The 26,392-nt window shown below is 50.7% G+C and overlaps 1 protein-coding gene across 2 annotated transcripts in view; it reads left to right on the top strand.

Annotated features, from left to right (window-relative positions):
- Positions 1-299: 299 nt before the first annotated feature.
- Nwd1 (NACHT and WD repeat domain containing 1) overlaps positions 300-26,392 on the top strand; it is a 76,075-nt gene continuing 49,982 nt past the window's right edge. For both annotated transcript variants that reach the window (XM_041674941.1, XM_041674939.1), the window contains exons 1-6: positions 300-383; positions 5,605-5,721; positions 10,311-10,608; positions 13,452-14,721; positions 22,959-23,162; positions 24,524-24,683. In XM_041674941.1, the coding sequence (XP_041530875.1) occupies positions 300-383; positions 5,605-5,721; positions 10,311-10,608; positions 13,452-14,721; positions 22,959-23,162; positions 24,524-24,683 (2,133 nt within the window). The remainder of the gene's footprint in view (positions 384-5,604; positions 5,722-10,310; positions 10,609-13,451; positions 14,722-22,958; positions 23,163-24,523; positions 24,684-26,392) is intronic.

Below are 26,392 nucleotides of genomic sequence, written 5' to 3'. Positions count from 1 at the left end.
TGGAAGTCAGGACAGCTTTCAAGATCTGTTTCTTCCTTCTGTCCTGTGGGGCAGGTGGGCAGAGTCATCTTGGTCCCTTCTCCTTCTTTCCTCCTCCTCCTCCTCCTCCTCCTCCTCCTTCTTTTCTTTCCCTCCTTCTCTTCCCCCTTCTCTCCTCCTCTTTTTTTTCTTCTTCTTCTGTATTTTTTTTGCTGTTTAAGACTCCAACCTTCCAAGGGTCTGATGAGACAGAACTCAGTAGGGGCGGAACAGACTTCTGGGATCTCCTCTGTAACACACTCCGGCTGTGTCTTTCAGATATGGACGCAGAGCGAGAAGCCCTGCAGTGCACTGCCTACCCCGAGGTGCAGAGCTTCTGCCGGAAACATGGCTTGACATTTGAGGTAAGCATCTGTGATCTCTCCAGAGTCACACGGTCCCTTGTCATCTGTTTGGTGCTTTAGCTCTGGGTCTCAAAACTCAGAATGTTTTTTTTTTGTTTTGTTTTGTCTTTTGAGATGAGGTCTCATTTAGCCCAGGCTGGACTCAAATTCACTGTGTAGCTGAGGATGGCCTTGAACTCCGCCTACTTCCACCTCCAAAGTGACAGGGTGACAGGTGTGTAGTGATATATCTGGACCCCTAGGATTCGTGTGTGCTAGGCAGGTACTCTGCCAACTGACCTGTAAACACTACTTACTGAGCTATGTCTCCAAGAGGTCCACCTACTGAGTGATGGGATTAAAGGCGTGTGCCACTGTGGGGGGTCCCTACAAAACCATGATCAGTAGAGAAATGATCTTTGAGAGGCAAGAAGGAAACCCAGTTCAGCAAAACTTAGCCAGCTGCAATGGATTAGGCTTCTGGAGTCTGGCCCCCGGCGGTTTAGTTCAGGCATATTTAAGTCCAGTACAACTTTGACCAAAAGCTGGTTACAGATTTCCCAGTCCCTGTGCACAGTAAAGCTTAAGGTGTGACTAAATGTGGTCCCCACCTTAAAGAGTTCTGTAGCTTAGGGGCCCAGGATCTGCTGTAGTCTCTGCCCAGGATAGCGTAGAGGGCAGCAGGCTATGAAGTCTGTCAAAGTTATGCACCACCACTGCCCGGCCAAGCCTGGCTTCTGCGTGGGTTCGTGGGATGGAACTCGGGGCCTCATGCTACAGACAAGATCTTAGAGACCTGCCATCACCCAGCCCTCTCCATACTCCTTCGAAACAAAGTCTGCCTTGACCTGATCCTCCTGCCTTAGCCTCCAAACCATTTGGGGGACATCCCTGCCACCCCCCCCCAGATCCATCCATTTTTCTCTTTCTTTCTTTCTTCCTTCCTTCCTTCCTTCCTTCCTTCCTCCCCCTCCTCCCCCTTCTCCTCTTCCTCTTCCTCCTCCCCTTCCCCTTCCCCTTCCCCTTCCCCTTCCCCTTCCCCTTCCCCTTCCCCTTCCCCTTCCTCTTCTTCTTCTTCTTCTTCTTCTTCTTCTTCTTCTTCTTCTTCTTGGTGGTTTTGGTTTTTTGAGACAGGGTTTTGCTGTGTAGCCTTGGCTGTCCTGCAACTCAGAGACATCCACCTGCCTCTATCTCCCAAGTGCTGGTATTAAAGGTGTTTGTCACCCTGCCAAGCAAGACAGTGTTTCTAAAGGTCAGCCCCATTCTTATTGTTGTTATTGTTCCTAAATGTTATGTATGAATTTATACAAAACAGTCCAGACCAATGCGTCTTAATCCTTGGAGTCCTCTTTTTCCTGGTTACTCTGGAAGTGTTTCTCTGTATAACAATCCTGGCTGGCCTGGAACTTGCTCTGAAGACCAGGCTGTCTTCAAGACCCGCCTGCCTCTGCCTCCCGAGTGCTGGGACGAAGGGTGTGCCCACCACCTCCCGGCTTGTAGGTTTCTGTTGCTGGCAATATCACATAGCTGTCTCAGAGACTGTTGTTCTCAGAAAGACATTGAGAAGCGACAATGACCTTGTTCTTGTGCTGTTTGATGGTCACCCCTCCCAAGATTCCCAGTTTTCCAGTTCACCTTGATTCTCTCCTGGAGAGACTGCTTGGAATTGGCAGCATCCATGACCTCCAACTTCTCCAGGGTGAACTTCAAAACCAGCCTCTCGGCCAGGCGGTGGTGGCGCATGCCTTTAATCCCAGCACTTGGGAAGCAGAGGCAGGCGGATCTCTGTGAGACCAGCCTGGTCTACAAGAGCTAGTTCCAGGACAGGCTCCAAAACCACAGAGAAACCCTGTCTTGAAAAACAAACAAACAAACAAAAAACAACAACAACAAAAAAAAAAAAAACCAGCCTCTCGTTTTTGGTCCCCTTCTCCCCAAGCTTTTCTGTGGTGCCATGGTGGCAGAGGAGGCAGAAAGCCCAACTCCATTCTTGATAGACTCCTGAGAAAGGGCAGGACTTTCCTTGCAAGTATGAACATCTGAGTTCTGACCCCAGGATCCACATAGAAGCTGGGTGCAGTGGCATGTGACTGTAGTCTGAACATGGTGGTCGGGCGAAGACAGGTCCAGTCCCAGAGCACAGTGGTTGTGCAGGCCAGTCTGACGGACCCTGACTCAAAAGCCAAGATGGGAGGAGTAAAGGAAGACGCCAGACATAATTGACCCTGGGGTTCCATACGCACAGGCACACACTTGTACACGCACACACACACACACACACACACACACACACACACACACACGAGCATGCACACACGTATAGCACATGGAAAAAAGGGGCTGGAGGGATGACTCCGTCGTCAAGAGGACTTGCTGCTGATCTATCTGACCAGAGTTTGGTTCCCAGCACCCATATTAGGCAACCCACAACCACCTATAATTCCATTTCCAGGAGACCCATTGCCCTCTTCTGGCCTCTGAGGGTACTGCAATGCACAGACACACTTGTGTTTACATTGTGTGTATACATAATTAAAGAAATAAAAGCACATGCAGCCCAGCTGTGGTGGCTCACATGTTTAATCCCAGCACTTGGGAGGCAGAGGTAGGCAGATCTCTGAATTTGAGATCTCTGAGTTTGAGGCCAGCTTGGTCTACAGAGTGAGTCAGGACAGCTAGGGCTACACAGAGAACAGACCCAAAAAAATCACACAGAAATACAGTGTATTAATTACAATACTGTTCAGCCAATGACTCAGGTATTTCTAGCTAGCTCTTACATCTTGAATTAACCCATTTCTATTAATCTGTGTATTTCCATGAGACTGTGGCTTATTGGGTAAGGGTCCAGTGTCTGTCTCCTTCGGCAGCTACATGGCATCTCCCTGACTCTGCCTACTCTCTCTATCTCTGTTCTGATTTCATGCTTGGCTTTACTCTGCTAAGCCATTGGGCCAAATAGCTTTATTTATCAACCAGTAAAGGCAGCACATCTACAGAAGGACATCTCACACACACACCCAAATAATAATAACATTTTTGAAAAAAGAAAATAAGGAAGGAGCTGGGTTGGGAATTCTACTATTCCTGTCATTGATCAAGAGACAGAATTCAAGCTCAGAGACAAGGGGACAATGAGTCAGGTGAAGTGGCTGACACCTATGCTTCCTGTTACTTCAGGGACTGAAGGAAGAACATTGCTTGAGTCCAGAGTTCAAGGCCAGCTTGGGAAAGACAGGGAGATGCTGTCTCAAAATAAGCAAATAGAATAGATTAAACAGGACTTGGGGGTATAGCTCACATGTTGAGGCCCTGGGGTCCTTCCCCTGCACTATCAGAACAAAACAGTGACAGAAAGGGAATCTTACACACTTAGGGCTCACAAAGCCCTGTGCTTGTCACTTTAACACCTAACACCCGCTGGTGCCCCAGGCTAGCCCAGGAGGCGGGGGCGACTGGAGGCTACTGCCCCTCTCAGCCTTGGCTCCTGCTGCTGTATTTGCTTGGGATTTGCATTTCTAGGCTGCTGAATTGACAAAGCTGGTGTCAGCTCCCTCTGCCCCTTGTCTTCCTGTCACTCCAGCCTTCACTGGGCCAGTGCTACAGGCTGCCATTCTGCCCAGTTCCCAACACCCCCCTCCACTTCCACCTCCCCCAGCTCCCTGCCAGTCGGTGACAGAGGTGGACCTGACCTGTAGTTGCTAAGGAGAATTGGCTGGGTCATTTCCTGCTGGTCTCAATGTCCTCCCTCCCAAAGCCTGTTCTCAGCAAGCTTGGACATGCTCCCCTTTAACAAAGGACAAGGCGAGAGACAATTAGCTTCCTACAGAATTTCTCAATTGCTCAGACAGGGTCTTGTGAAATCCAGGCTGACACTGACCTTGCTATGTAGCTAACCATGGTCTTGAGCTCAAGTTCCCCTGCTTTCAGGTGCAGGGATAAGAGGCATGCCCCAGCCCTTCATGCTAGACAGCATTGGGCATCAAATTCAGGACTTTCTGTGGCCAGGCACTCACCCTACCAACCAAGGTACAGCCTCAGCCTTACTAAGCCTGGTTTTGTTTTTCAAGATGTATTATTTTTATTTGTGTTTGTGTGCATGTGTGTGCATGTATGCCTGTGTATGCGTGCGTGTGTATGCATGTGTGTACGCGGGCGTGCATGTATATGTGCGTGTGTGCGTGCGTGTGTGTGTGTGTGTGTGTGTGTGTGTGTGTGTACTGGAGAGGACTCTGGATTCCCAGAGCTGGAGTCTCAGACTACTATGAGACACCCAGTGCAGCTCTGGGAAATGAACTCAGATCTCTGAAAGAGCAGCAAGTGCTCGCAACCACTAACACAACCCTCCAGCCCCACAAACTTGTTTTTAAGTAAACCGTTCTTTTCTCTTCTCTTCTCTTCTCTTCTCTTCTCTTCTCTTCTCTTCTCCCTTGAGACACGGTTTCTCTGTAGCTCAGATAGGCCTTGAACTCAAAACCTTCCCTCCTGCATCAGCATCAGGAGCCCAAGGGTCTTTTCTTGAAGTTCATGACCTTCTGAGAAAGAGACAGGTGGGAATTTGGGAGCTAGCAAAGACATCCCCTTAGTGTGGGTATGCATTTTCCTGTTCTCATAATTACACCAAGAATCCACTTTTTCCTTTTTAAAAAAATTTTTATCTTCCTTTTTAAAAATCTTTTTTAATTTTTTAAAAATGTGCGTTAGTGTTTTGCCTGTATATATGCCAGTATGAAGATGTCAGATCCACTGGAACTGGAGTTACAGACAGTTGTGAGCTGCCATGTGGGTGCCGGGAACTGAACCTCAGTCCTCTGGAAGAAGAGTCAGTGCTTTTAACCTCTGAACCAGGTCTCACAGGGTTTGCCTGTGTTAGCCTGTCCTGGAACTCACTCTGTAGACCAGGCTGACCTCAAACTCACAGAGATTCACCTGCCTCTGCCTCCTTCCCGAGTGTGGCGATTTAAGGTGTGCCACTTTTGTTCCTTTATTCTGGTGTAGAATGGAATCCAGGGATCGACCATATGCATTATGTAAACCGTCTGCCACACACCGCATCCCCAGCCCCTTACTCATGATTCTAGGCAAGCGTTTTACCCCTTAGCTACATCCCTAGCCTCCAATTTGTCTAATCTAGAAACCCCTAGAAGAGAGATGCTGTCAAAGCTGATTGGGAGAAACTTCTTCAGTTGAACAAAATTGTAGAACAAGTCACTCATTGGAAACCTCATTTTTCTATCCCAAGGCGGTTGATCTGAGGTGGGGCATCCCAGACACGCAGGCTGCTAACCGCTTGACCACAGAACTTTGCTTAGAAGAACTTGACCGCTGCCAGAGAACGTCCGTAGGACCAGCTTTTGTGGTGAGTGTGCCAGGGTAGGTGGAGTTGCCCTTATTTGTTTTCCATCACAGTGTGGCTCCTGACAGCTATGCAGACAGAAGAGTGACACAGTGGATGGCAGCTTAGCAAACATACCAGTCCCTGCAAACTGGTCATGACAGACATAACTAATCAGTAACAGAAGTAGCTGGAATTCAGGTATTAGTAATCAAATGCAACAGTAAGTGAGCTGGAGAGTATAATGATAACTTGGAAGGGAATCTTCCAGGCTGGTTTAAAATTTCCTTCACTCTTCCCACCCGGTCCACTTTACATATGTAAATGGAAGGCTGCTTATTCATTCTTGGCTGCCCAGACCTGAAATAATCACACAGAAACCATATTATTTGTAATACTGTTTGAACAATAGCTTAACAGTATTGCAGCTAGCTCTTATATCTTAAATTAACCCATTGATGGTAGAGATATTGGGTGCTTAAAAGAAATCTCACACTGGCTCAGAACTGAGAGATAGATATTTATTTAGGGGGAAAACTTACAAATCAGGATTCTCTGCTTGAACAATGGATGGAGATCCGATCCAAAACAAATGGAACGAGCAAACAGGGACAAAGGGGGCGGAGAGAAGAAGGGCCCGACACTCTTCAGCATCCGGGTAAATAGTCTATGAGGCCACGCCCCATGTCTCTGCTGGTCTGGAATCCACACCTGTGCCCTCCTCTGTCACCAAAATAATCTCCAACCTGGTGGATGGAGCAGGCCTGTAACTCCAGCACCCAGAGCAAGAGGTCAAGGTCATCCTTGTCTGCCAAGTTCCAGACCCTGTCTTAGAAGGTGGAAGACAAACAAACAGAAAACCAAGCTGGGAGCACCCAGCACTTGGGAGGCAGAGGCCAGCCTGGTCTATAGAGTGAGTTCCATGAGTCAGAGACACATGAAGAGACCTTGTTTTGAAACAAAACAAACAAACCCCCTCAGACCCAGTAGTTAAGAGCCTGTGCTTTGTGGGGAACAGAAGGAGGGGAGGCAAGGTGAACTGTGGTTCCTGTGTAAAATGAATAAAATTTTTTTTAAAAGTAAGTAAATAAATACATGAAAATAAAAAAAGAAAAAGAAAGTAAGCCCAGTAGTGGTGGTGCATGTCTTTAATCCCAGCACTTGGTAGGCAAACAGGAGGATCTCTGTGTGTTTGAGGCCAGCCTGGTCCACAGAGTGAGCTCCAGGACAGGTACTAAAGCTGCAGAGAAACCCTGTCTCAAAAAAAAAAAAAAAACCACCAACAACAACACAAAAAAGTCTGTACTTCTCTGGTCTTGCAGAGGACTCCAGTTCAGTTCCTGGCACCCATGTCAGGTGTCTCACAACTATCACAACTCCAGTCCCTGGGGTCTGATGCCCTCTTCTGGCCTTTAAGGACACTGCACCCATGTGCACATACCCACTCACAGGCTCCCACATGACCTCAGTGCCCACGGTAAGGGCTACAGATCCTGCGCAGCAGCATTCGCATTACCTTGATCGTGTGAGTGTGTTGGCATCACGGATTAGCAATCTCCCAGATTTCTAGAGTGTCCTATGGCTAGTGTGGCCTCAGAGAACAAAGCAGAAGAAGTTGGAGGTGCAGGCATATACTTGTCATCGCAACTACTTGGGAGACGGAGGCAGGAGGATTGCTTCAACCCAGAAGTCTGTTTTTAAAGAATATTTTTAAAAATGTCTTCTTTGACAATTTCTTACCTTCATACACTTTATCTTGATCAAATACACCCCAACTTCCTCTGCCTACTTCCCTCAATCTCCCAGACACCCCTTCTCCCACTTTTGTGTCTTTTAAAAAGGTAACCGGGCCGGGCGGTGGTGGCACACGCCTTTAATCCCAGCACTCAGGAGGCAGAGGCAGGAGGATCTCTGTGAGTTCGAGGCCAGCCTGTTCTACAAGAGCTAGTTCCAGGACAGAAACCAAAAAGCTACGGAGAAACCCTGTCTCGAAAATCCAAAATAAATAAATAAATAAATAAATAGGTAACCGGATGAGTCCAGTTAGTGCACCTGAATGCAGAGCCTGCAACCTGCTAGAGGTCCCACCCTTGAAACAAAGTGCCTCTCCTTCCCCGGCAGTCATGGACCGCCAACAGGGTCTCAGACCAGGGCACCCCCTCTCCCTCCCCCAGCAGTCATGGACCGCCAACAGGGTCTCAGACCAGGGCACCCCCTCTCCCGCACACACAGACTTTAGCTGTCTTGGGCATGTGCAGGTATAGCTGCCATGGGTCCGTGGGCTCAACAGCCACGTGTCCACAGCACCCTTCCCATCCCTTCGGGAGGGAATTGAGAGAGATGTCCCATTTAGAGCTAATGACTTGGAGTCCAGCCTAGGCAACATGATGAGACCTCATCATAAGAAGAGCAAAGCAAACACTGGGACTGGGCAAGAGCTGAGGCACGCCTCTGCAGATGTGTCTAACATGTTGTTGTGGTGGTGGTGGTTGTTGTTTTGCTTTTTTTTTTTTTTTTGAGACAGGGCTTCTCTGTGTAGCTCTGACTGTCCACCATTCCTGGTCATGTGACTTAACTACAGCGCCCTAGTGTCTTCAGACTGTGCCCTGTCCTCTTCATACTCAACTCCCAGTATGTTTTCATTGCTACTGCTTTAAGTTATTTTCTCAGGCTGGGGAGAGGGCTCAGTGTGTAAAGTATCTGGTGTGCAAGCATGAGGACCTGAGTTCAAATCCCAAGCACCCGGGGGCAAAGACGAGATGGATCCCTGGAACTCACTGACCAGCCAGTCAGTGAGTTCTTGGCAGTCAAAGAACTCAGGTTCCTGAAGAGACTGAATGTGGACTGGAGAGATGCTAAGCAGTGATCTGTGCCTGCTGTGATCCCAAGGACCCAGCACCCACATCTGGGAACTTGCAGGTGCTTGTAAACTCCTGCTCCAGGGGATCTGACACCCTCTTCTGGCCTCTGTGGGCGCTGCGTCCACCACAGCACACACTCACACACATGTAAATAAACTTCAAAAAAATTGATAAGATAGAAGAGGGCTAGGAGCCATATTGTGTGTGCCTTTGGCTTCCATGTGCACAGACCACACACACACACACACACACACACACACACACACACACGTATGTACACATGCACGCACACACACACGTGCACACACACAATAAAAATGTCCTTTTGCTTATAACTCCCTTTCTCAGTTATTATTCCCAGAGACCTGGAATCATGTTGAGTTAGCAGGGAGAACAGGGTTTCATTTTTCCCTTTTGAGAAGAGATCGCAGGTGGCCCAGGGCGGCCTCACGCTCACAATGAAACTGAAGCTGGTCACTGACTAACTCTCCAGCCTCTGCCTCCAGCGCCGGGATGGCAGGCCTGTGCCACCAGCCCGTCCCCGTCTGTGTGTTTATTTATCTATGGCGACAGGGCGCAGGCCTTAGCACACATGTGGAGGTCAGAGGCCGACCTGCAGAAACCGCTTCCCTCATCCCACCATTCGAGTTCTAGGGGCTGAACTCACGCTGTCTGACTCCACAGCAAAATGCCTTTACCCATGGAGCCATCTTACCAGCCCTGAGAAAATGCTTCCTTAAATGAGAAAGGACTGGGAGATGTCGCAGGGAAAGTGACTCCCAGCCCTCACTGCAGGCTGAGAAAAGCAGATGCTCCAGCTGCAAGGGGAAGGAGGGTCCCCAGGCCTCCCCCATCCACAGGCCTGCAGCTCCGAGTTGAGGTGTCCCGACTCCTCCACGGCATTGCCTGCTTTGTCCCCAGAGCCTGTCTATCACTGTCACTCTTGTTGGGGACTTTCCACGAAATCAGACCCACACTAGGACCCTGGAGAGACAGTTCTGTGGTAAATAACTCATTAGCAGTCCTCGAGTTCCCCATGTACCTCCTGTAGAGGCTGGGCCTCCTGGGACTCCAGCTGCTCCTAGAACCTCCCTTGCTCTGTGGATCCAGCCCCAAACCTCCCTCTGAGGTGGGCTGGACCTTGTTCCTGGGAGGCTGTGAGGACCCTGGAGGAATGCCTAACAGTCCTGAACAGGATGTGTGGCCTGGGCTTTTCTGCTACTCAGGAGGCTGAGGTCAGAGCTAGCCTGAGCAACATGGGAGCCCTGACTCAAAGCACCAGAAACTTGCCTGTTTCCTTCATGTGTGCCCATGAGCGCGCGCACACACACACACACACCACATGTGCGCACACACTTGCATGCACAGGCCTGCCTCAGTTTCTGCTTCCGGGTGCTCTCCTCCTTCCCCTCCCCCTGTGTCCCTTTCCATCACCTTTCCTCCCCGCCCATCTTCCCCTCTCTCTCCCCTCCTCACTCTTCTTTCTCCATCTTGTGGCTGTCGTTGGGCTTCGTTCTTCTGAGACAGCTTTCCTTTGCTGTCCGTGTTGGCCTAGAACCCACACTCCAGCCTCAGCAGGAGTGCTGGCATCCCCCGTACCCCCACACCCAGCTCTGACCAGGGTTCTTTCTGTAACTGTCACCATGATGCCATACCAGGCTGGCGTTCAGAGCCTCAGTGTGCTTCCTTCACAGCCCTAGCATTCAGTGTCAAATGGGATTTGAACCCATGCCCCATCTGTATTCCTGCCAGGCTCTCCTGGGCGACCAGTATGGCCCCTGTCTGGTTCCCCAACGGATTGAAGAGAAAGAGTGGGAGGCACTAAGGGCCCAGCTGACCTCCAGGCCTCGAGATCTGGAGCTGGTGGCCAGGCATTTCCGGAAAGACGACAACACCATCCCTCCCACCTACGTGCTGCAGTCTGCAGGTTCCGCTGAGGCCCCAGGGCCTGAGGAGGCCACCTTGACCTCTGTCTTGCAAGGAGGAGCCCAGGAGGCCCGGAGGCTGGGCCTCCTCAGCCAGGAGCAATGGAAGCGCTATCATCGATCAGGTGAGGCCCAGGGAACCCACGGGGAGACAACAGACATCCCCCAAGACCTCAAATACAAGTGTTTCATCTCAGTCAATGCCAAATCTGCCTGACTCCCTGGAGAATGCACAGCCCGAGCCAAACCAGGGTCAGTCTCTAGGATCTTTTCCTGTGCCTGGGACTGAGCGTGTTCAAGAATGTGTTTGCTTTTTTATATGCATTTGTTTATGGGCAGCGGAGTGTGTGCCCGCTGTGGAGAAGTACAGAGGACAGAAGACAGTTCGCAGGAGTCAAACTCAGGTCGTCAAGCTCGGTTACAAGGACCTTTACACACTGATGCATCTCGCTGATCCTAGAAAGCTGTGTGTGCGCGCGCGTGTCTGAGCATGCTCGTGTATTCACAGGTGCACTAGGGTGTGCGCACATATGTGGCCTGCACTTGTCAGGAGTCACCTGACTGTACACTGAGGCTGAACACTGTCTCACTGAACCCTGATCTCATAGGTAGATGACCAGCTTGCTCCCCAGAGTCCCTGTCTGTTCCCAGTGTGCTGGTGTCAGTCAGTTGTCACCTAGCACGCCTTTCTATGGTTACTATGATGAACTGAGATCCTTGTGAATATATGGCAAACTCTTTACCCACTGAGTCATTGCCCCAGCCTCTGGAGGATTTTTATTTATTTATTTATTTTTTTGGGTAGGATCTCCTGTAACACAGGCCAGCCTTGAACCTGTTACATAATGAGAATGACCTTGAATCCTCCCCCCCCCTCCGCCTCTAGAGAACTGAGGAGGTTGCTGTTCACCATTACACCGGTGTGTGGTGCTGGGAATTTTGCTGTGCATGTGCTAAGACTCGGAATTTAACATTGGTGCATTCCAGTTAACTGGAATCCAGACGACGCCAGGTCCTTCCAGCCCAGCTGTTTTTAGTCTTTCATTTTGCAGCAAGTCACCCAGGCTGGCCTTGAACCTGTGATCATCCTGCCTCAGCGTCCTGAGCAGCTGAGTAAGCGACCTGCCTCCATGCCTGCCTTGGAGAGGACATTGGGTGATTCTTGTCCTTGACTGGAGCGCAGTGTCCCTAGGGGCCTGGCTCTCCCGTCAGCTCAGAGAGGCTTCAAAAATAACTCTGGCTGCAGTTAAAAAACAAGAGCCTCTTGAGAAAAGTCAGTGCGAGTTCTGGCTTCTAGAAACTAAGGTCTAGGGAGATGGCTCAGCGGGAGAGCACTGACTGCTCTTTCAGAGGACCCCAGCTCAGTTCTTTTCTGTCCCCACACCCAGACTCTCTACTTACAAGCACAAACCCACACACATATGCACATAATTTAAAAATAGACAAAATTTTATTTCTATAAATTCCTGGACTTTGGGATCCATCCCCAGCACCACACACACCGTAATGGTGTACAGCAGCCGCCTCAGTACTCGAGGGGGCAGTTCAAGGTGGTGGTGGCACACGCCTTTAATCCAAGCACTCAGGAGGCAGAGGCAGACGGATCTCTGTGAGTTCGAGGCCAGCCTCTAACAGTCTACAGAGGGAGTTCCAGGACAGCCGAGGCTACACAGAGAGAAATCTTTAAAAGATAAAAGAGCCGGGGGGTGGACAGAGGTGCTGCAGCACACCCCGGGGGGGTGGGGTCAGCCAGCTGTGGTAACGGGGTCAAGCCATTGACACACTCAGGCACATTCACTTGGTTGCCATCTGTTGCATTCCTGCTTCAATGTCAGAACTGTCTGATTGCGACAGATTCATCTTCTTTGGCCCTTTGTGGGTGAGGTGCCAAGCTTGTTCCCAGACAGCGCTTGCTACTTCTACCTAACTGGTTAGTAAAGACTCCAAACTCTGTAATAATCCTTCCTCCTTCCTCTCTGCCTGCATAGCCTCCTGTCCCCACGCTCATGTCTGGGAGGACAGTCTCCTTCCTTTCTCCTTCCTCTCTGCCTGCACAGCCTCCTGTCCCCACGCTCATGTCTGGGGGTACAGTCTCATTCACTCATCACCTTTTCCAGAGGTGACCTTTGACGTGGAGTCCCCATGTGGACCACAGAGGCTAACACATGCAGGAGCAGAGTGTTTGTTGATTGACTGTTTGAGGGGACACTCACAGAGTTGAAAACCCCATTTAGAAAGCAAACAGTTTAATACTCACCATGCTGTGTACTGCCACCTCGGTCTAGTTCCAGAACATTCTATCACCTGAGTAGGAGGTTGCTCCCTGGGGCCAGCTGGTCTAGTTCCAGAACATTCTATCATCTGAGTAGGAGGCTGCTCCCTGGGGCCAGCTGCAGAAGGCCACTCATTGGCTAGCTGTCTACACACGTGCCTGATCTGGATGTCTCATCAATGGAGTCACACACCTGCTGGCTTTCATGGTTTTTTTTCTTTCGAGGCCGTCTCCTTATGTGGTCCAGGCTGGCTTAGAGCATTGTATGCTAAGCCAGCAATGTGACCCAGAAGGTGTTTGTGCCGTGCGTGTTCTGTGCACACGGCTGTGCGGGTACATGCAGGTGGAGGCCAGAGCAGGACATGAGTGTTGTCGTTGGTCACTGATTCCTTTGAGACCAAGTCTCTCCTTGAACTCGAAGCTTGTAGTTTCGGGTAGGCTGGCTTGCCATCGAGCTTCTGGCATAACACCGAAGAGGCTGGTCACTGGTCTACACACGCGCACACACACACACACACACACACACACACACACACACACAAGTGCATATCCCCCGTGGGCTTCTGCAAGCTACCCCAAGCGACAGTCCCACTTGCTCACCTTGACAGCTTGTGTTCCCTGGAACCTGTCACCCTGAAGCCCCTCACAGGCTTCAGTGACCCAATGACCTCTTCTCTTGTTCTCTCTGTTTTGCAGTCATTGAGTGGGAGATTGAGCAAGGCCTCCTGAGCTCAGCACGAGGGGACCAGGGAGCCACTGTCTTCCTGAGAGATGTGCAGGACCTTAGTAAACACATCTTGGACGATTGCTCTCTGAAGATGGTTGATCGGCTGGCAGACGGCTGCCTGGACACGGATGCCCAGAGTCTTCTCAGCGGCCTCAAGGGACGCATCCTGGATGCTCAGCCTGGAGCCCTAAAGTCCCACCACCTGCCCTGGAGCCGAGACCTGGTCAATCCCAAGAATAAGGCCCACGCTCGCTACCTGAAGGAGCTGAGCGAGCAGTTCGTGGCCAGGACCAACCATCAAGTCCTGGAGCAACTGCGAGAGCTAGAGTCAGGCAGACAGGAGCTGGGCTGGCTCTACCAGGAGATCCGCCAGCACCTCTGGCGGGGTGCAGAGTCTGCCAGAATCTTCTGCGGCCGGCAGGAGCTCCTGGCTCAGCTGAGGCAGCGGCTCAGACAAGATGACATCTGGCCCCATACTCCGCTGGTTCTCTTTGGACCTCCTGGCATCGGGAAGACCTCCCTCATGTGCAAGCTAGCCGAGCAGGTACCAGCGCTTCTCGGCCACAAGACGGTGACTGTCCTGAGGCTGTTAGGTACATCAACCATGAGCCTGGATGCCCGAAGCCTCCTCAAGAGCCTGTCCTTCCAGGTGTGCTTGGCCTACGGGCTGCCACTGCCCCCAACCCAGGTCCTGGAGGTCCATGGCAGGCTGGGCCACTTCTTTCACACTCTCCTTCACACGGTGTCCTGTAGGAACTTTGAGTCCCTGGTGCTGCTCCTGGACTCGGTGGATGATCTGGATTCCACACGCCATTCTCAGAGGATTTCCTGGCTGCCCCTCAAGTGTCCCCCAAGGGTACACGTCGTCCTCTCTGCATGCTCAGACCAGCAGGTGTTACATACCCTGCGACAGACCCTCAAGGACCCCAGTGCCTACCTGGAGGTGAAGGCTCTGTCTGGATGCCAAGGACAGGAGTTCATCCAGCTGCTACTGCATGCAGAAAGGAGGACGCTGAGCCCGGGTCAGAGGGATATCCTCTGGGCCAGCCTCCCAGAGTGCGGCCACCCAGGGCGGCTACGGCTGGCCTTTGAGGAGGCTCGGAAATGGGCTTCCTTCACTGTACCAGTGCCCTTGGCCACCACAGCTGAGGAAGCCACACACCAGCTCTGCATCCGCCTGGAGGAGACACATGGGCAGCTGCTGGTGGCTCATGTACTGGGCTACATTGTGTCTTCCAGGTAAATCTGCCCATGTTCCTATGTGCCTTCCTTCCTCCTCCCTCCCTCCCTTCCTTCCTCCTCCCTCCATCCTCCTTTCCTCCCTCCCTCATTCCTTTCCTCTCCCTCCCTTCCTTCCTCCTCCCTCCCTCCTACCTTCCTTTCTCCCCTCCCTTCCCTTTCCCCCCTTTCCTTCCTCCCTCCCTCCCTTCCTTCCTTCTCCCTCCAACCTCCTTTCCTCCCTCCCTCATTCCTTTCTCCTCCCTCCCTTCCTTCCTCCTCCCTCCAACCTCCTTTCCTCCCTCCCTCATTCCTTTCCTCTCCCTCCCTTCCTTCCTCCTCCCTCCCTCCTTCCTTCCTCCCTCCCCTCCTTTCCCTTCCCCCCTCCCTCCCCTCCACCCCTCCTTTTCTGTTGGTCATGTACATGTGTGTGGTGCGTGCATGCAGAGCCGGGGGAAGATGCAGTACCGGGCTCTCACTGACCCAGCTGGGGTTATGGCCACACCCTCACAGCCAGACCCATTCCTTTGTATGGATGCTGCAGATTCCCACTAAGGTCCTCACACTCCCAGAGTAGATGCTCTTTCTACCAAGCCATGGGCAGCCCTTCTTCCTTCCTTTTCCACAGGGATTTGGACAGAACCAGTGTTTTGTGGAGGTTAGGTACATGCTGTAGGGCTGAGCCTTGGTCCACCCTGTGTGTTGATTTTGTAGCTTGCTGCTTGGCTGAAAGTGCTGGTCAACTCCAGGAATGTCCTGTCTTAGGGTCTTTTACACACACAATCATGTTCCTCTTACATTACTCCAGGAACGTCCTGTCTTAGGGTCTTTTACACACACAATCATGTTCATCTTACATTGCTCTGGCCAAGACTGCAAACTCTGTTGGATGAGAAGAGACAGTGGCACACTTGTCCTGGTTCAGCTCCACTTGGCACTTGTACGATGCCGGTGGTTGGTTTGTTGCACGTAACTTACCCCCTCACAGCTGTAGTAGTTGCTGTAGGCAGAGTTTTCCTGTCCCAGCAGACATTTCCTTTTGAAAGGAGGCTGCTTGTTTGTTTTCCAGCCACATAGACTCCTGAAATAATCACACAGAAACTAGATTATTTAAGTCACTGCTTGTCCCATTGGTTCTAGCTTCTCATTTGCTAACTCTTACATCTTAATTTAACCCATCTCCATCCATCTGTGCATCACCACAAGGTCGTGGCTTACCAGCAAAGTTTCATTGTGTCTGTCTCTGGTGGAGTCTCCATGGCTTCTCTTCATCTCTGCCAGCATTCAGTTTAGGTTTCCCCGCCTAGCTCTGTTCTATCCTATCAGGCCAAGCCAGTTTCTTTATTCATTAATAGTAATCACAGCATACAGAGGAGAATCCCACATTAATTTCACAAATAACCAACACTGATACTTAATATTACTTATAAGTGCTTCTCCAATAGCTCAGGCTTGTTGCTAGCTAGCTCTTACATTTAAATTGACCCACATTTTGTATCTACACTCTACCATGTGACTTAGTACCTTTTCTCAGTGTCTGCTTGTGACTCCTGTTACTCCACCACTCTTTATCCCAGCATTCTCTCTGTCTCAAGCTGTCTTGCCCAGTCTCTTCTTGCCCAGCTGTTAGCCAACCAGCTTTTTATTAACAATGAGAGCAATGCAGTGTGCAGAAGGGTTATTCCCCAGCAGTTGGCTTTGAATGCCTTGGCCTTGACATGCAAGGAAGCCTTAGTGAGGCATTGTCTGGATCTGGTTGGCCCAGGTGTGTGTGTCCATGTCTGTATACACAGGTGCATATGTATGTGTGTGCATGTGTGCACATGCACATGTGTATATTGTGTCTCTGTGTGCATGTCTGTGTGTGTGCACATGCGTGTGTGTTTATGTCTCTGTGCTTGTACACATGTCTCTGTGTGTGCCTGTATTTGTGTGTCTGTGTGTGCATATCTGTTCGTGTGTGTGCATGTCTCTCTGCATGTGTGCGTGCGTGTGTACGTGCATGTCTTGGTTGTTTGTTGAGGAGGGAAGACCTGACAGAGCACAGTAACAGTGTCCATGGGCTAGGCCTGGACCGTGTTGGAGGGAGACGAGCCAGCTGAGCATGAGCAGCGAGCGGGTGGCATGGGTGCATTTGTTTTCTGCACCAGTGATTATGGCTCTGCTGTGACTAGCCACCTACAACACCTGTGCCTGTGGCTTCCTTGCCTACCAGCCTCTCCCTCCTTGTGGCAAAAATATTTTATTATAAGGGCTGTCAGTCTTCATCCTGGCCTCTGCTGCTGTTTGGAGATGCTTATGTGACTATTTTTTTACCCCTGGTTCGGTGTTAGAGTTGTACTGTATTCCTTTATTATCTTCTCTGTTTTTAAATCTGTCTGTCTCTCTGTCTGTTTGTCCATCTGTCTGTCTCTCTACCTATCTATTTTTGAGATAGTTTCTCCATGTAGAGCAGGCTGGCCTGGAATTCACAAAGACCCTCCTGCCTCTGCCTCCCGAGTGCCGGGATTAAAATGTGTGCACACCACACCCGTATCAATTCATCTTTTTAAAGGTTTATTTGATTTTTATTTGTGTGAATGCATGTGTCGGAGGTGGGGCTTGTGCACATGCATGCTGGTGCCTGTAGAGAGCAGAAAAAGTGTCAGATCCCCAGGGTCTGGTTTTAGAGGTGGTTGTGAGCTGCTGGATGTGGGGGCTGGAAAATATAGCCAGGTCCTTTGCAAGGGCAGCAAGCGCTCTTACCCACAGAGTCATCTCTCCATCCCTAATTCATTTTTTAACTGACAAAAAATAACCACGTGTAGTTATGAGGTGTGGGTTGATGTTTCAGACATATGTAGCTTGTAATCATTACAGCAGGATATCTGATTTTCTGTCATCTCAGACTGTCCTGCCTATCAGTGCACAATCATCCTTGTAGTGAATGTAACGAAGATCCCTTCGTGTGTGTGAGAGAGATAGATGATAGATAGATAGATGATAGATTGATTGATAGATGATTGATAGATAGATAGATAATAGATAGATAGATAGATAGATAGATAGATAGATAGATGATTGATAGATGATTGATAGATAGATAGATGATTGATAGATGATAGATAGATAGATAGATAGATGATTGATAGATGATTGATAGATAGATAATAGATAGATAGATGATTGATAGATGATAGATAGATAGATAGATAGATAGATGATTGATAGATAGATAGATAGATAGATAGATGATTGATTGATAGATGATTGATAGATAGATAATAGATAGATAGATGATTGATAGATGATAGATAGATAGATAGATAGATAGATAGATAGATAGATAGATAGATAGAATTGTGTCTATATGTGTGTATGAATGTATATGTGGTTGTATGTGCATATGTGTGTGTGTCTGTGGGCATGCCTATGTGTACTGTGGAGTATGGTACATTATGGTGGACAGTGGGCAGTCCTGGGTGTAACCCTTGTTGGAGACAGGGTTTTGTTGTCTCCATGTGCTCTGGCCAGCTAAGCTGCAAGCTTGTGCCGACTCCCTGTCCCTATCCCCTATCTCCCTCACAGGGTATGGACACACGCACTGCTGTGCCCACGTTTCACAGAGGTGCTGGGGGCTCGAACTCATACTCTCACGTTTGTGCAGCAGGCACCGTGCACTTCGAGCCAGCTCCCTAGCCCCTGGAGTATTTTTTTGTAAAATTGGTACTTAAAAATAATTTGACATTAATGACTGACTGTACCACTGGCACGAAGGGCAACTCAGCCTCCACATGGAAGCCACAGAGACACCTGGGCTCGAATTCACCGGGGCTACCGCTGCCCCATCTGAGATGGAACACAACACGTCCCGGCAGCCTTAGCGGGCGGGCATGGGTGAAGTTCCTGCTCCCGTGGACTCACCAGCTTCCCCCCTCCCTCCTCTCCTTGCCCCTGTCATTCCCTCATCATCACCTCCATATTCTGTGTGTCTTTATTATCTGTCATCTATGCTATGAACTACTTATCACCTGCATGCATCACGTATTGTGACTCAGTATGTATCTGTCTGTTATGTACAGATCCATCGCCCACAGATACATTGTCCCAGGGCTGTCTGAGACATCTAGTCCCCATGGACGACATTTCTTTCCCTCCTAAGTATTCCACCAAGCTGTTAAGAATGGTCTGAAACCCAAATTGGGACAATCATAAAATTCAAGAAATCAGTCACAGGAACGTTAATACAGAGTACACAACAAATGTGTCCATGTGCACGCATGTGGTGGGGGCGGGACCGTGGTGTCATCTCTCAGGCAAAGTCTGTCTTTTTAAATTTTATTTATTTATTTAGAGACACAGCCTCTTGCTGGCATTGGGCTCACCAAGCAGATACCAAGGAGCCCACACGTCTCTGCTGGCATGCTCAGTGTTTCTGTGTCACTGGGGATGGAGGCCAGGTCCTCACACGGTGCCACAGGCACTGTATTGATTGAGCTCCACTCCAGCCCCACAGTCATGGTGTCCCCAGGGTCAGCACATTCTTTATAGCTCCTCCCTCTCTTGACCCTGACCCAGGATCATGTCTGGCACGGGGCTGAATGAGTGACAGTATGACCCAGACTCCTCACGTGTGACCCAGATTCCTCACACGTGACCCAGACTCCTCACACGTGGCCCAGACTCCTCACACATGACCCAGACTCCTCACGCGTGGCCCAGACTCCTCACACGTGATCCAGACTCCTCACATGTGACCCAGACTCCTCACACGTGGCCCAGACTCCTCACACGTGACCCAGACTCCTCACGCGTGACCCAGACTCCTCACGTGTGACCCAGACTCCTCACGCATGACCCAGACTCCTCACTTGTGGCCCAGATTCCTCACACGTGACCCAGACTCCTCACGCATGACCCAGACTCCTCACGTGTGACCCAGACTCCTCACACGTGACCCAGACTCCTCACGTGTGACCCAGACTCCTCACGCATGACCCAGACTCCTCACTTGTGGCCCAGACTCCTCACACGTGACCCAGACTCCTCACATGTGACCCAGACTCCTCACACGTGACCCAGACTCCTTACACGTGGCCCAGACTCCTCACACGTGGCCCAGACTCCTCACGCGTGATTCAGACTCCTCACACGTGGCCCAGACTCCTCACACATGACTCAGACTCCTCACATGTGGCCCAGACTCCTCACACATGATCCAGACTCCTCACACGTGACCCAGACTCCTCACACGTGATCCAGACTCCTCACACGTGGCCCAGACTCCTCACACGTGGCCCAGACTCCTCACACATGGCAGACAAGAAGGACGGGAGGGGGGCAGAAGCTGTGGTAATCCTCAAGGCTGTTCCATTGAATTTTTTTTTTTTGCTAGCCAGGCTCCACCTTCCAAAGATGACCCAAACTCCCAAATCAACTAGGTACTGTGTGTGGGAGACATGACACACTCAAAACCACGCAGTCCTAAAAAGGTCTTCAGTTTCTTAGTCCCTTCGTTGCTACGACAAACTCCACAGGCTGGACTCAACAGTAAGAAATGGCCAGTCAATTTCCTAGGCATAGGAGCCACACCCAGGGCCCCAACCGACTGCTGGTTCACAAACTCGGGCAGCGCTTCCGCTTCCGCCAAAGCTCACTGGGCAGAGAGCTTGAGGCTCAGCAGTAGATGGAGTTCTTTGAGCTCAGCGGGCAGAATGCGTGCAGCTCAGTGGGCAGATGGTTTAGTTGGCAGAGCATTGTCTGACATGCACGAAGGCCTGGATTCCATCCCAGCACCGTCTGGACCAGACGTGGTGGCGCACACCTGGGAGGTGGAGGCAGGAGGACTAGGACTTCACAGTTATACTTGGATACATAGTGAGATTGAAGCTAGCCTGGGCTACATGAGATGTCTCAGAATAAATAAATAAGTAGGGTGGGGAGAATGGGCTGTGGAGGTGGCGAAGATGTTAAGAGCACATGCTTCTCTTGCAGAGGACCAGGGTTTGGGCCCTGTATTTTGCAGCTTACAACTGTTGGATTAGGGTTAGGTTAATTCTAGTTCCAGGAGATCTGACGCCCTCTCTGACCTCTGTAGCCACCAGGCAAGTGTGTGGGGCACATAAATTCACTCAGGCAACACACACACACATCAGATAAATAAATAAAACCCAAACCAGCCGGGCAGTGGTGGCACTCGAAAGGCGGTCTCTGTGAGGTCGAGGCCAGCCTTGGCTACAGAGTGAGTTCCAGGACAGCCAGGGCTACAACAGAGAAACCCTGTACAAAAACCCCAAATCAGCAGAGTCCAGTAAACGGCCAAAACCTGTGTTGAGCACGTTGGAGCCTTGTTTTCGGGACATTGCTCCCTACGTGACACAGTCTGGTGACTGTGTGTGTCCACATCAAGAGCACGGTGTGGATGAACTGTGAGCTCAGGCTCTCCACAGATACTAAGCCATTTCACAGAGGGGCTCCAGCAGCCAGACTACAGGTCTCCTGGTGTCCTGTGGGCACTGCAGGGTGGAGGCTGGAAGCCAATGATCTGTGCTGGCAATGGTTGAATTACGGTGAGGGTCTTTCCCTCTCCATATTAACTGACATTCCATAGACATCATTTGTTGTTGTTGTTTTGTTTTCTTCTGTTTGCTTATTCAAGGCAGGGTTTCTCTGTAGCTTTGGAGCCTGTCCTGGAACTCAGTCTGTAGACCAGGTTGGCCTCGAACTCAAGAGATCCACCTGCCTCTGCCTCCCAATGCTGGGATTAAAAGCATGAACCACCACGGCCTGGCCTCATAGACATCTTATATAGAGGTAAAAACAGAAGAGTCTCTGGGTCTGTCTTTATTAATTATTTAGTGTGAGCCGCCATCTTTAGTGTGGGGATGTATACATTCTTGGACTGTGCCCTTTCAGGTATTTATTGCTAGAAATTCAAAATGACGGTGATCAGTCCAGCTTGGGAGGGGTGTGTATGTGTGTGTATGCATGCATGCATGCATGGTTGTGTGAGAGCACGTGTTTGTGAGTTCACATGTGTGTATGAACGTGTGTGTGTGTGTGTGTGTGTGTGTGTGTGTGTGTGTGTGACAAATCCACTCATCAACATTAGCAGATCAGCCCCTGGAAGCCGAGGTGGCTCCATGGGGCAATGCTTGCCCAGATATGAAGAGCAGTGTTCGAGTCCCTAGAGCCACACACATGCCCGTGAGCGTGGAGCCTGCCTGTGATTCCCTGCAAGTTGTGTAAGCTGGCTAACAAGACCAGCCACACAGCCACGCTGGTGAGCTCTGGCCTTGACTGACAGACCTGTCTCGGAGAATAAGGTGGCTGAGACACTGAGGATGATTTCTGCCATCAGTCTTGAGTTCCCGCATGCCGGCCCACACACGTGCACACCAGACACACATGAAACACAGAACGAGGAATAGAATTAAAGAAGTACGGTTTACCAGGCATGACAGTACATACCTGTTATCCCAGCACTTGGGAAGTCAAGATAACAGGTTGGTGTGCTCTGGGCCAGCCTGGGCTACAGTGCAAAACATTGTCTTAAACACAAAGAAGCAAGAGCATCATTCCATTATAAAGCTGGGAAACCACCTTCCAGCGGGCTCCAGGGATGTACCCTAGAGTTCCCTATCAAACCCAGGTCCCACGACTGGCAGCATAAGATGCAGTGGGGCAAAAACTGGCATTAGTCAGCCTGTGTGATGCTCTACATGTTGAGCAGGGCATTGGTGGCACATGCCTTTGATCCCAGCACTCAGGAGGCAGAGGCAGGCGGATCTCTGTGAGTTCAAGACCAGTCTGGTTTACAGAACAAATTCCAGGACAGCTAGGACTGTTACACAGAGAAACCCTGTCTCAAAAAACATGAGACAGACTCTCAAGTAGTCCAGGCTGTCCTGGAACTCAGTACGTAGTTAAGGGTGACCTTGAGCTCACAATCCTCCTGCCTCCACTTTCCCAGTGCTGGGATGACAAAGTGTGTCACCATGCTGGACTGAGACCCCCTGAGCCTGGAGAGTGGCCTGTGCAGGGCTCGCCAGATGTGTGTGAAGGGGTCTGAGCTGGAGGTTCCCTGAGAGAAGCTGCACACATGGTCCCTGAGCATCCTCCTCACAGGGCCGTCACAGTGTGCATCTGCAGTGGTCTGAGCTGCACGCATGGTCTGCAATGGTCTGAGCTAGAGGTTCCCTGACAAAAGCTGCACGCATGGTCCCTGCACGTCCTCTTCACAAGGTGGTCACCGTGCTGTGCTGCCCCTTACCCCACAGGTACGGTCTGTCAGAGGCAGAGCTGAAGGACGTGCTGTCTTTGGACGATGAGGTCCTGCAGGCCGTGTACCAGGACTGGACACCACCCAGCAAGGAACTCCTACGCTTTCCGCCACTGCTGTGGGTGCGGCTCCGCCGGGACCTGGGACACTGCTTGACCAGAAGGCCCGTGGATGGTTGCACACTGTTGGCCATCGCACACAGGTAGGCCTTGGGAGGGGACACTGCCTTCGTGGAGTCCTGAGAGCAAAGTCTCCCAATCAAATCCTTGACTCCCATTCTGGGGTAGTCAAGCAATCCAGCACACACGAGTCCCAGGGTAAACGCTACACACCTAATCTGTCTGTTTTGTGATGGTGTGAATGTTGCGTGATGTGCATGGGATTCTAGGCAGGGGCTCCACCCCTTAACCACTGTCCTGGTCTCTCTCTCTCTCTCTCTCTCTCTCTCTCTCTCTCTCTGTGTGTGTGTGTGTGTGGTACCCTCATGTGTGTGTGTGTATGTGTGTGCATGCATTTGCCTGTGGTACCCTCACGTGTGTATGTAGTTATGAAGGAAGGATGTTGATCTCAGGGTTGAGCTCCGTAACTCTTCACCCAGTATTTGGAGAGAGGATCTCTCAGTTCAGCCACAATGGCTGCACAGCAAGCATGCCTGCTAGACTCCTCTCCCTTTTGCTTCCTCTCAAGCACTGTGATTGCCAGTACTTCCCCCCTCACCAGGCTTTTGCATGTGTGCTGGGGATTTGAACTCGGATCCTCATGCTTACACAATACACACTTTGTCCACGAAGCCATCTTCCCGACCTCTTTTCACTTTCTGATTTGCCATGATGTCTTGTTAAGGTACCCAGGCTGGTCTGGAGCTCTCAATTCAGTGCAGCCACACATGACTTCAGCCTGTGACCCCCGCCTCTGAGTAGCTACCATGACAGTCTTGCACCACCCACCACACCAGAGCAAAGGTCATTTTTACATTTATTTATTTATTTATTTATTTATTATTTCTGTGGGCAGGTAGGTGTGGGTGTGTGCTGTGGTGTCTCTGGAGGTCAGAGGACTTGTGGGAGCGAATTCTCACCTTCTGCAATGTATGATGGGGATCGAACTCCAGTCATGAGGCTCAGCACCAAGCACCTCTAGCCACTGAGCCATCTCATTACCTTCAAAAGCAAAACTTGTTTGGTTGTTTGTTTTTCAAGACAGGGTTTCTCTTTGTAGCTTTGGTGCCTGTCCTGAAACTAGCTCTTGTAGACCAGGCTGGCCCCTGCCTCCTGAGTGCTGAATTAAAGGTGTGCGCCACCACCACCTGAGCAAAAGCAAAACTTTTTAAGAGAGAAAGAGAAATAAAAGAGAAGGGCTGTTTTAGAGAGCAGCGTTGAGTGAAAACAGGACACGGAGTGGATAGCCTCTGCACTTGTGTAGAGAGCAGCGTTGAGTGAAAACAGGACACGGAGTGGATAGCCTCTGCACTTGTGTAGAGAGCAGCGTTGAGTGAAAACAGGACACGGAGTGGATAGCCTCTGCACTTGTGCAGAGCCGTCAGCCTGTGCCCTTTCTCCACAGACAGCTGTCCAAGGTGATCCAGGTTCGATACCTGTCTGGGCCTGAGAGATCCAAGAGACATGGCGTGCTAGCTGAATTCTTCTCTGGAGCCTGGAGCCAAGGCACCAAGAAACTCATCACCCTGCCCCTCGTGGGGAAGCCCATTAACCTGGACCGCAAGGTGAGGCCACCCATTCCCAAAGCCACACCCTGGCGTGACTGTCCTTTTCCTTCTCCCCCGTTCTCAACGCCCTTCGAACCCACAGCATCGAGGGCCTCCTTCAGCCCCAGGATGTAATTCTGGGTACAGGGCTCAGTAGACATGGGTGTGTATGTGCTCTTTTGCACAAAGTGTTTATGGGGTGTAGCCTTCTTAGCATTGATGAGGATGAAATCAAAATATCAGTCAGTGGTGGGACTTGTTGAAGACGGTCCACATTCTGCTAGGTTAGATGCTCAGCTGGGAGGGTGCGGCCTCCCTGCAACCCACGGGCGGCTCCTTGGCTGCACCTGAGGACAGAGCTGTGTGTCTTCTTTACATGAAGACTTGTATCTTGGCTGAATATTTGAACCCACATAAAAAGTCAGGGACTGGAGAGATAGCTCAATGGTTGAGAGCGCTGGCTGTAGCCCAGCGATGGTGGCGCACACCTTTAATCCCAGCTCTAAGGAGGCAGAGGCAGGCAGATCTCTGAGTTCCAGGCCAGTCTGTGAGTTCCAGGACAGGGCCACACAGAGAAACCCTGTCTCAAAACACCCAAAGAAAAAAGAAAAAGAAAACAATATCACTGGCTGGGTTCGATTCCCAGCACCTGCATGGCTGCTCACATCGGTAACTCAGTTCCAGGGAATCCAATACCCCATTCTGGTCTCTGTGAACCTTGTACCATGTAGTACATAGGCACACATGTAGGTGAAACACCCATATACATAAAATAAAATAAACCTTTCTTAAAAAGGCAGACACAGCCATGCATGGTGGGATTCAAACCTTAACCCAGCACTCCGAGGCAGAGGCAGGAGGGTCTGTGTGAGTGTGAGGCCGACCTGGTCTACAGAGCGAGTTCCAGGATGGCCAGGGCTGTATAGTAATACTATGTCTCAAACAAAGCAAAAGTCCATGGTGAGGAGTTCGGGGGCTCTTCTGGGCTAGCTGGCCAGTCTGCCTCCCGCAGCTGGTGTGGTGCAGTGTGAACCTGTCTCAAAAAGTCACGTGGAACACAATTGAGGAAGAATTGTGACATCTACCTCTGCACTATGCATTCTTGTATGCGCACACACATGGGCACACACACATGGACACACACTCAGGGACACACACATGGTCACACACACATGGACACACACTCAGGGGCACACACTCAGGGGTACACACACGGGGAACACACGGAACACACTCAGGGGCACACACTCAAGGGCACACACACATGGGCACATGTACATGGGCACACACGGGCACACACACAGGGAACACACTCGGGCACACACACACGAGCGCACGCACACACACAGATATGTGCGATTACTGGGGAGCACACTGAAGAGAACAAAGAGCAACACACCCACACTCCCGTCAGCATTGCATCATTCTGCCTGGCCCTTTCCCTCCTGTGCCTTGGTGTCCATAACCTGGATGCTGTCTGCGCATGCTCATGGTTTGAGGCTCAGCTCAGCCACTTCTCCACCTTTGAGCAGCATCCAGGCCCTCCTCTCTGCTTCCCAGTCCTTGATCTGCTCTGTGTCATCTTGTCTTCACAAGGAACCGTCCTAGAATGCAGTCTGGCCGCGCCCCTCCCCAACATCCCCCATAGCTCCTCAGTGCCTACATCTCCAGCCTGCCGACCAGCGCGTTCCCATCCAGTGCTCCTGTCTGAGTCTCTTCACCTGCCT

Source organism: Microtus oregoni, unplaced genomic scaffold (assembly GCF_018167655.1).
Source record: "Microtus oregoni isolate MIOR12 unplaced genomic scaffold, Mior012 000025F_ref0000491, whole genome shotgun sequence".
Lineage (NCBI taxonomy): Eukaryota > Metazoa > Chordata > Mammalia > Rodentia > Cricetidae > Microtus > Microtus oregoni.
This window is presented reverse-complemented; position numbering and strand designations above follow the sequence as displayed.